The sequence below is a fragment of the Pleuronectes platessa genome, chromosome 22, assembly GCF_947347685.1.
Source record: "Pleuronectes platessa chromosome 22, fPlePla1.1, whole genome shotgun sequence".
In the NCBI taxonomy this organism is placed as follows: Eukaryota; Metazoa; Chordata; class Actinopteri; order Pleuronectiformes; family Pleuronectidae; genus Pleuronectes; species Pleuronectes platessa.
In genome coordinates, this window is record NC_070647.1 from 1,129,826 (window position 1) to 1,140,499 (window position 10,674).

General features: G+C 40.1%; 1 protein-coding gene across 2 annotated transcripts; it reads right to left on the reverse strand.

Annotated features, from left to right (window-relative positions):
• Positions 1–574: 574 nt before the first annotated feature.
• pnpla3 (patatin-like phospholipase domain containing 3) lies at positions 575–10,674 on the reverse strand. 2 transcript variants are annotated; one of them, XM_053415291.1, is made up of 10 exons: positions 10,393–10,674; positions 9,020–9,252; positions 8,848–8,913; positions 5,594–5,803; positions 4,381–4,441; positions 4,105–4,281; positions 3,790–3,922; positions 3,564–3,671; positions 2,181–2,204; positions 1,933–2,050 (listed from the first exon to the last, which is right to left on the reverse strand). In XM_053415291.1, exons 1-9 carry the CDS (start codon positions 10,577–10,579, stop codon positions 2,186–2,188), a joined length of 1,194 nt encoding a protein of 397 aa, XP_053271266.1. In that variant the 5' UTR covers positions 10,580–10,674; the 3' UTR covers positions 1,933–2,050; positions 2,181–2,185. The 2 variants fall into 2 exon arrangements, with proteins under 2 accessions (XP_053271265.1, XP_053271266.1); XM_053415290.1 differs by lacking the exon at positions 2,181–2,204 and having other exon boundaries at positions 575–2,050; positions 10,393–10,672.

Genomic DNA, 10,674 nt, shown 5'->3' on the forward strand with positions numbered 1-10,674 from the left:
GAAGGCCCGGTTGTGTGACGTCATTTTATCTCTAGGTTTGTGGTAAACAACTCCCCTATATAACGCCTTACCTTGCAGAGTCAAGGCGGATTTTCACCATTTGGCTTTGTGTTATCTCCGAGTCTCTAGAGCTCGTCCTGACCTGTAATACTCTTGTGTAATAAACATTATACTTGTAAGTACTGGGTCCGCGTCTCCTCTCTTCGAACACCGACTTCAACAAGACACTACTGCGGGAAAGATACTATAATATAATCCATGTTTTGACACTGTGACAGGCTATTAAAATGCGCAGCACATGCTGTTTAAGATGATTTTGGACTTGAATAAAGTCTGTTGAGCAGAAGCTGTCAACTTCCTCCTGCACTGTATGGAAACATTTTCCAAATTTTTTCTAGATTGCAATCAACAAATATATTGAGACTGTATACAATTTATACATACTGTATAACACAATATAAAAAAAACTAAAACATAAACATTTACAAAATAAAATCCCCGACTCTCCAACAGTCCTTACCGAAGTAAACATGAGGATATGGTTTATTATAAAAGACTCACTGGTTGTGTGCAATTTAGTTTTTTATGGTCACTTTTATTGTCTCATATTAGAAATTGATTTGCTTTTGTTAAAATCCTTTTCATCAATTCTGATGGACCATTCGCACATGTGGATGTGCTACCGTCAGAGTGAAATGTGAGAACCTGTAATCTTAGTCTGGTAGGTCAGGTTAATAAGCCAACAATTTACAATTTAGCCAGGATATCCAAGTCACGTTACTGGAGGTGAAACTGACCATCAAGGTACCTGTAATGTAAAGTACTGGTTAGCTGACCAGAATCTAAATATGCTTAGCATGCGAACAAGTGAATACTGTCCAGAAAACTTAACTGGTCAGATTAATATAGACAGAATTTGGTCAAAACTGTGTGGGAATATTGATGTTTAGAAATGTGGCCTGCAGACCTCCTGTGTGGCCGCCAGAAGCAGAGTATTCGCCACTTAAAGCACATGGCAATTGGAAATAGCCCACCACTGTAAAAATGAACATGATTAAATAATGATTAAAAAACACACAAATGATACACTGGAAAGAGGAGTGATTGCTATCTTTGAGCAAATTTTAAACAAAAACACTTATGCAAGCCATTTTATGTGTTATGGACAGGGGAACCACACTTTCCAAATTAGGCTCAATGTTACTGCAAAGCAAAAAAGATCAGTTATCAGTTAAAAAATCTTCAAAATTAGGACTGTGACAGTTATATCTATTGCACTTCTGTCTGTCCTGGGAGAGGGATCCCTCACATGGGTTAAGGGCAGCGGATGTCACACCTTGTTAAAGCCCTATGAGACAAATTGTGATTTGTGAATATGGGATATACAAATAAAATTTGATTTATTATATTTCATTTCATTTTACTTTTAAAGAAAAAAAACAAAGAAAGTCAGAATGTTTAACCAGTCAATGTTCAGGACCTGCTTTGTTCTAAACATCTGACTGTCTAAGTGTTTCTACTGCACCATCTTCACATGGGGTGTGGAGAAGATGAAAGCAAATAGTATTTTCATAAGTCAGGCCCAAACATCAGGGCTGGTAAACACAACCATTATCCAGAGTAAATTTTAATGTATTTTCACAAAAATATAATAAACTTTGTACTTCTGGGAGTGCTCAGATACAATTTGACAAATGTGTGTCTCCTTTACAACATTCACACAACATCTATCATTAGTTATCCAGCTCCTCACAGAATGGGAATTCCATCACATAACCATTAAAAGCCCTGAGTCTTTTACTGCTGTGCATGGTTGTGTGATTCATCCTGCGAGCTGACAAAGAAGCAGACTTGTTTAGGAGAGGTGGGGGTGATGTGAGGATGATGCTGGTCGTTCGGGGATGAGGATGAGGAGGTAGATTCGTGGATTTCCCAGTAGTTGCCATGTAGGTCTAATGAGGAAAGAGCCGGCAGCTTGTCTCTTTGTGTAGGTTTGTCGTGCTCTGCAGGTAGAGGTTGAACACTCGAGCATTTCCTCAGACATGGCTCACTGTGAAGTCGATCATTCATGTTAAGATTGAAACATCAAAGTGAATGGACTACATTTATAGAGTGCTTTTCTAATCTCAGTACTTAACCCAGGCTATGACAAACAAGAGGTAAACCCAGTTAATACTCACTTGCTTTAAACATGGGAATAGAATCTGAAAAAAACGGTGCAACCCAGAGTTTATATATTTATTGTGATGTTATTGTCAAGTAGTTACAAGCCAGTCTTTAGTGCAATGCCCTATGCCCCAATTCCCAGAAAAACTGCCACATTACCTCAGTCACATTTCTGTCTTGAAATCCTACCCTGAAAGATTCAATGTCTATTCTATTTCCTTTCATCTCTAACATTATTTGCCCTATTACAACTGTGGGGGAATAAGAAAAAATTGTTCAGCTGACATGTGCAACTGTGCCCTTAGTAACAGAAATTATCTTCTATATCTGATAGATATACTAACCCTAGCACATGGGTCATTTATTATGTTTGTCTAAGCAGATGTTGTGGGGGTCAGAGTCTCACATAAAATAAATCAAATTACATAGGGCAAATAACCTTTGATATTTAATATTTCTTACGTTATTTTTATTAGCCTTTATCGGTGTTAGAGGGCTCCAGAGAAATACTATTTAGGCAACCAAGTAGGCAGTTTACTGGAGGAGTGATGGTTACAATCAATTATTATTCTTTATTATCATAATTGAGTGTTGTCCTGAATTATAATTAACTTTACCAGTTATGCTGTATTCCTTTCTCTTTGTTTCAGTTTCACATCTCAGTGAGTGAGTGACTCCTGCATCAGGTGGTGTATGATGACCCGCAGAACAAAAAGGCATATTTGAGCTCTGTAAATCATTTCTAACACCACACAGAGCATCTGTGTCTGCTGCCCCTCCTACTCCCCTACATCTCCTGATATGCTTCAATGATCCCTTTCTGACCCACAGTAGCACTGGCTGAAGCCTAAAAACATTCCAAAGAAATTGATAACTGGTTGCACTGCTCCACACGTTTTCTTAAGTTTCAGACTTCTGTGTATTACTAATACCTCTGGTGCAGACTGTCTTTGTGTCTCTTAAGAAATAGTCATCTGGACAAAGGAGCAAACATTCACAGTCACAATGGATTAAAATTAACACTATCCATGTGGCTGGGCTGTGGGTATCAAATAACAGCAATGTCAGCTGTTTCCTCTGTGGGGAAAAGCAACAACAATCTCCTGCCCATGACCATGTTTCGGTCAGAGAGGGGGGCAGGTAAGGTATGGAGAGAAAGAGGCAAGTAGGGGTTAAGTGAATCAATGCACTGTGCACAGCTCAAAAACCCAGCTGAAGTAATACAAAATAAAAAATCCATATAATTGTTGATATTGTGGCGGTGAATCAATGTATGGTAGAATAAGGCAGAAAGACAAAATCAAGATATTAATTTCATTTCATTCAGTTTTTCAGCTGAGGATCACTGCTCTAGCACTGTGTTGGAAAATGACAGTGTCTGGAAAATCATTTATCACCTGATGGAGCGGGCGGGTTCTCCTTTCCGGGCCTGCCGGTACACATCAGCAGCAACGCCAAACAGCCAGCCCACATCAGATGGCACCTCTGGGATCCACTCCACAAACCTGCAGCAGAGCACCAAGCCCATAATAAACAAAAGCACTTAACTCTGGTTGTGACTCTGAGTTTTAACTCATTTTCTGAATGCTGAGATTACTGTCATTGATGAGAACGACACCTCACCTCTGTGCCACTGAGTAGGCCGACTGTACAGGAAGTGTGCATGGCATTAGCATGTAGGAGGCCACTTTCACTGGCAGCATCTCCGACACCTTTGCAAACAGACCAGGCTTCTCTTTGCAGGCCTCGCAGAAGACTGAAGAATGAAGACAACCGCACCAGTAAAAATACAGAATGTTGGTGCCATTATGTACACACCAATTTAAGAGGCTTGACGTAGTTAGTTATCTTCAATTGAATTTTATTTAATTAATAAGTTACTATGAACTGCAATAATTTCAAAAATAACTTCATCGATATAAAAGCACGGCACGTCACCTTTCTTAATGTGTGTAGGCAGAATAATCTGCTCATCCAACCACCAGTGTTGTTTACGCAGGAGGTGGAGCCTCCGCAGCACCCGCTCTTTGGTTGTTTCAGTGTGCTTGCAGCAGCAATCGGAGTGGCTCTCTGGCAGGGTGAGTCCAAGGGTCGGACGCTCTAACATCAGCAGGTCTGGTACCACAAAACATGCCATTGGTGAAACAGTCCAAAGGTTAAGCTGACTGTCATGGTTATTTAAGAGTCATAGTGACACATCAGCAAAGTACTCACTGTTCTCTTCAAGGAATCGTAGAGCATCCTTGTAACCACTTTGACACATCTCAGCCAAAACCTGTTGAGAGGAAGAAACCACATTTTAATAACAGAAGAAAAGATTAGTCTTCACTTTATTGACTTCAAGGGCTGTGCTTCAGGAGGAAGAACAGGTCATCCACTAGCCAGAAGATTAGAAAAATACTATATAAATACAGTCAATTAGGTTCACGTCACTAATCCATGAAAAGAATCATCTACATTTTTCAGTTGAATTAGCTGTGTAAAAACATATTAGAAAACCCCATTTAACCACAAATAACAGTTTATGGTTTACAACATGTACAATTTAGACGAAACACACTAGTGAAAACATCACTAGGATATTTTTATATTCAGTTTCTGCCAATAGATCCCTTTCACCTAAATCTTACACACTGAGACTTTAAGTAGCTTTTTATGTAGCTGTCATAATTTTTACAATATACTGAACAAACTACAGTATGTTAAAGGAAAGTTATTTAGAAACCAAAGATATGAACTATACTGCCTTTCAGCTCAGATTTATGGAAGATTTAAACACAAACACATAGCACTAGCGCAATTCTTCAATTCCTCAAAGAGAGATCGGACATCAACAGAGGTGTTCACAGCCAATCAAAGGGCTACAATGTTCACACCACATGAGGCATGGGTCAAAATACTTAATAACCCTGTGTTGCTATGCACTTCAGTGTTGCATCTGCCAAGTGTGTGTGTTTGTTGTGAGAAGTCCGTCATAAATGGGGGGTAATTCCTCCCTCTATGAATGTGGTTAGAACACAAATGCCCCCTTTAGAGATCTCTGACCTCCATTACACAATCCTAGGCTGCAGACAGCATACCACACATGTACATGTGACAGGAGTTGGTGAGTAACAACAACACAGCAAAGAGCTCTACCCCAACAAGGCACACAGGTCAGATCCTTTTAAAGGTTATTCAATAATCATCAGAGCCCCAGAGGGACCCCAGCAGAGTCAGGAGGTATTTTTTTTAAATTTAAATATAAGTATATTACTCTGTCATGGCTAAATGGAGTGGAGGGAGATTAAGAGAAGTGAAACTAAAACAGCCATGCCACATCTAACAGGCTTTGTTGATGGTTTTTTGCAGCTTTATGCATTGACGGGTACCCCTGTGATATGTGAGAATTAACAAAGAACAACCCTGATGCTTGTGTGCAACCTACCTTGGGTTCTGGTGGAAACAGAGCTCTGCTGAGACGGTACATGTTGCCCAAATTCATTTGGATGCTGGTGTTGGTGAAACGAAGCTCGTGGAAGCTCGTGGAGCCGTCGTGGGGACAGATATCGCTCTCACCAGAAAATGGAGAGATGGTGATGGTGTTTTTCAGCTCCGACTGGGGCAGGTTGTCGCTGATCCCACCATCCACATACCGCTACATACACAGAAAAGGGTAGAGACACTCAGTTGGTATAGAGGTATATGCGTCACTGGCACTTAGTAGAACATCAAACTCCGCCAAGCCGAACAGTCCCCTTGAATTTAATCAAGCTTCACAAGATTTCACACTCTGACAGATATCAGTCCACTTAATTTGATTGATTGATTGAATGTGACCCATCCCACATTATCCCACCAAGTTTCATGAAAATCTGTTCAGTTGTTTGTGTGTAATCCCGTTTCCAAACAAACACGCAGTCTGTCCACCATTACTGAACAGGTCTCACTGAACACACATTGGGTACTGTTATTCACTGTTGTACTGTGTTAATTGACCCAGGCTCTACACAAAGCCATATTTGTATCCACACATTTCGGTCAGATATTTTGAACCATTGCATCTTTGTCCGGCAGCTCCTCTGATATGAGACGTCTTTATAAACATGAGTCACACAACACTCGGTTCCATTTCACCCTCAACCCCTGGGACACTGAAAATTAAAGAACTTAAAATGCAAAGTAGAAGGAGGTAACCTAATTCCATTTATGCCAGTTACAAAATGTCAAGTAGGATTAAACAAGAGAACATTTGTAGCCTGAAAGTGTTAGACAAAATGCAGGCCCAGATCAGTGAGGATGATTCACTTATCACACTGGTGTATATAAAGTACTGTGTATAAATGTTTATAGGTGTAAATGTATATTTATGCATATACTGTACATCATTTTGTAAAATGTAATTAATTTAATTAACATTTGGTCAATTCTAATCACGCTGTGATATTATTGTTATATTTTCTTAAATTTTGGGCACATTTATTTCACCCAAGGCTAATCCCACAATCCTAAGAGAGGGATCCACCTTGAACTGCACAAGCTGAGATTTCTTCAGTTTTTTCTTGCTGCCTACTTGTGTAAATCCCTTTGATACACTGTATATTGTTTACCTGTAGATAGCCTATCATGGATTTGTCCACTTGACATATACCATATGTCTAAGGATAATTAAAAAGAAAGGCAACAAAACAGGGACATGATAACCAGAGAGAAGGGCGAACGGGGAGGAGAGTGAATCTATATTAACGTGAGGGGAGGATTTAGACATGGATGGGACTCTCCTTTACCATCAACAAATGGCTGTTGCAAATGATAATGGGTGCCGTTAGAAGAGGAGGCATTTGCAGGGCAGGCTCTTTAATGCTATGACTGGTGAAACTCACAGGAGATAGCAATGTTTGGTAAAACATGCAGAATGGTTGAGCTGATAAGACCACATTTTAAGGGCGTTTGTATTTTTGTTTGTTGTGATTGTAACATCAGAACATCCTGTCATCAATTATGATCATTATTATTAATATAACAATGTACAGGTATGTTCGGTGTAAGTATACAATGTAAACACTGTCCATTTTCGTTATAACTACAAAATTACCAGTTTAATTTAGAATTTAATTTCAATTGCTTTCAAGAAAATTATGGGCGAACTACACAGATCCATAGAATGTTTCCGACTTCTAAATTTAATCATTTACTAACAAATTCTTAAAAATCAACATTTGATTTTAAACACATGACCTTGCATTGGTCTGGTCTCTTCAAGAATATTTGTCCTCAAGGTGTCACGGCTCAAGTTAATGCACAAAGTCAGTGAGTCACGCTATCTAGGGTTATGAGTCAGCATTCTATCTGGGCAGCAGGAAGTTCACAATGTACAGAATCCACAGACAGAATGTACAGATAGCTCTGTAACATGTAAACACTTCCACTGAATATAGAGCTAGATTGTTGGTGTTTACTCTTGATGACCACTCAAAGGGCTTTACAGTGCAATTTTTACATTTACCAATTTACACAAATATTAATACAGGGACAATTTGGGGTTCTGTATCTTGCCCAAGGACACTTCGGCATTCGTAATTGGGAAGACTGGGATTGAACCGCCTTCTGGTTACAGGAAGGCCGCTGTAACCCCTGAGCCGCAGCAGCCCCAATGTACTGTGTGACTGGAAATGTACTGCCAGGATACTGCTCCTTTGACTAAAAACCCTTATGTTTATATGTATATATACACACTTTGAATAGCAACAACCATTTATTGTTGCATTTTTAGTTTGGAAACTAAAAATGTATATGTACATTTCATAACATTCATGTCATTAGGAGAATGACTTCTGTATGTTACTTTGACATTTTAACTGCTTTGAGCTGGACTTCTGAAATGAGGAATTCAGCTGCTATCAGTGGATGCAATTTAAATAACATTTCAACTTTTTGCACATTGATTTCTGCTGAAATGTAAAGTTAGTGTCTACATTCCAAGTAACGGCCTCAGTAGATATGTTCATTTACTGTTACTTTTTAAGCTAAATGGATTATTATATGTCCTTTTCTAATAGTTCATGTAATCTGCTTGATTATTTTTTATCTGCCTTGATTTGGATAAACGTGACCTTTGTATTTTGTAATTATGATATCACTGGATCTAAATCCAAACTGAGTGATTTGGTAGCATAAGATAAACGGTGTTGAAATCCCTGTCAAGAGTCCAACAGCAGCTGATAAGTTAAAGTGAAGGCAACAGTGATATCATTATCTCAGTGCTGCAGCTAAAGTGATAAAAACTGTTATTTTCTTAACATACAAGTGACTTCTGATGATTAACTGTCATGGAGAACAAAATGATCTCATAGCAATCTTGCAGCTTGACCTGCATTATCCTTGTTGCATTCGGTGCAGTTGTTGCCTGTTTTCTGATTTGAATGGAATACGGTCACATAACAGGGAGGGTTTTCACCACAGCCAAAACCAGAGGCAAATCAAATGATCTTTTATCACAGAATTCGTACATCTGGACCAATGAAGAGTTTCCTCTGATATATATGGTTGCACGTGTCAATCTTTCTTTGCCACACATACAATAAATGTTTTCTATCACATTTAATGAAACATGTACAGTTTTTCACAATGTATTCCACAAATAAGTGACCCTAGTGGAAACCAAGCTCAATTTTAAGATGGTATAAAAAAGCAGACACCTACCACTCCTCTGTAAGACGGAGGAATCAGCCCACAGTAGATGGGGATGAAACAGCTGCAAATCAGTGCCTGTGGACAGAGTGCAGTGTTGAAGCACAACAAATCTCTTTCTTGAGGCTTGCAACACTCTAAGACCTTGGGCCTCCAGATTTAAAAGATAAACCCCAACCCGTACCTGAATGAGTTCCTCTTTGGAGCTAAACTCTGATATCACCACATTTTCTCCGTCAGACACTCTGGTCAGTGAAACACACAGCCGCCCCGAGGCCCGGACATGAGCGTCAGAGGGTAGGTCACGAGTCAGGCCTGACTTTATCACCTTGACCAGGTTGAAGGTTGGGTGAAGGGGACCCAGGTTCCTCTTTCTGGCCTCCTTCGCTACTTCAATCACATCTTGACAGCATTTAGCTAAGAAATGGAACAGACATTAAGGTAAAGGGGAAGCAACATGCTTTCTTTGAACTGCAAAAAAAACCCCACACAGCTTCAAATGACAACCTGGAACTGGATCAATATTCACTTTAGTTACCAGGAGCCAATGACCAACAAAGACCTGGGTGAGCCCTCTTCCAGATACTAAGCCAAAGTAGTTGAGGCCGGTCTGCAGTCACGGAAGTGCCTACTGATCTCAACCCCAAATGACTGCTTATTGAAGGGACAAAGCAGAAAGCTGCATCTGACTTACACTCCAAAGAAAGATTAGGTTCTCTAACGATCTAGTGGTACCATGACTATGTTTTAGATCTGAACACATCCTGAACATATCTATTACCATATTTTTTTAAACAAGCATTGTAGAAAAGGTGCTACTAAGTGTGGCCAAACATTGGATTTGTAGCAGTTCAGTGGAATTTGGACAGTGTTGATGAGAAGCGGCCAATGACGTCGGTGGAGATGCAAATGTGAAACATGGGTGAAAAGTTGAATCTTAAAAGAAAATGGATGAATATCAGAAAATCGTTGTTATTTTTCATGTCCATAATTTGCCTTAATGACAGCATCCACTTGAGCTGTTATTATCTATCAACCCGATGACCCGTTATCTCAGAATGCTTTTACAATGTGATTTCCCAAACAAGTGACTCCCTTAAAGTTCAGTGGGTCTGAGGTGACAGTCAGGACTCCCTGGTGCTTGACGTTAGTTTGGGCTCATTATTGTGTGATCTACTGAGAATTGCTGGTAATTCTTAGGATTAAGTATCATTGCCCCATTTAGAAACTTCTACTGTCCTCTGAGAACACCACAACTATTTGACAGTGCTTTCCCTGATTTACATTCTTAATAATCATGAGAATAAATGTTATTTCGTGACACCTTTCAGAGCCTTCTCCTAGGACAGCACACAATACATGTTAGGATTAAAATTTAAATCAATCTCTCGGGACACTTTCACTTACTTCTGACGCCACTAAACACAAAGCTATAACACCAACACAACAACAACCACAACAAGTACAACAAGTACAACAAATACAATAATATGAATACAACTTCCAGCTTCCAGGGCGTAAAGCTCCAGGCTATCCAGTCCTAGCGGTGTGTCTTACTTATGGATGCCTGGCTGGCGAGCACCGAGGCGGTGAGAGCGCCGGCAGACGCTCCGTACAGTTTGGTCGCCCCTTCTATGAGGTAGGGTGCTTTCTCCAGCAAGCAACTGGCCACTCCGATGTGGTAAATTCCCAGGAAGCCGCAGCCCGCAAAAGACAGGTTCCAGCCGCTGTCTAAGTCGAACATGGCGGGGCATGCCCCGGCAGCGGAGCTGTTTGTACGCTCGGTGACCTGACCCTGTGTATGCACAGTCTACGGACCTGGAACACACTGACTCTGTT

What these genes read in the sequence shown, in the direction of transcription:
- pnpla3 (XM_053415290.1), bottom strand. Translation starts at nt 10,579, where the DNA reads ATGTTCGACTTAGACAGCGGCTGGAACCTGTCTTTTGCGGGCTGCGGC. An exon ending in TGTTTCCACCAGAACCCAAG is followed by an intron (nt 4,442 to 5,593) that starts GTAGGTTGCACA and finishes TCCTCTCAACAG; the next exon opens with GTTTTGGCTGAGATGTGTCA. An exon ending in ACGATTCCTTGAAGAGAACA is followed by an intron (nt 4,282 to 4,380) that starts GTGAGTACTTTG and finishes TTGTGGTACCAG; the next exon opens with ACCTGCTGATGTTAGAGCGT.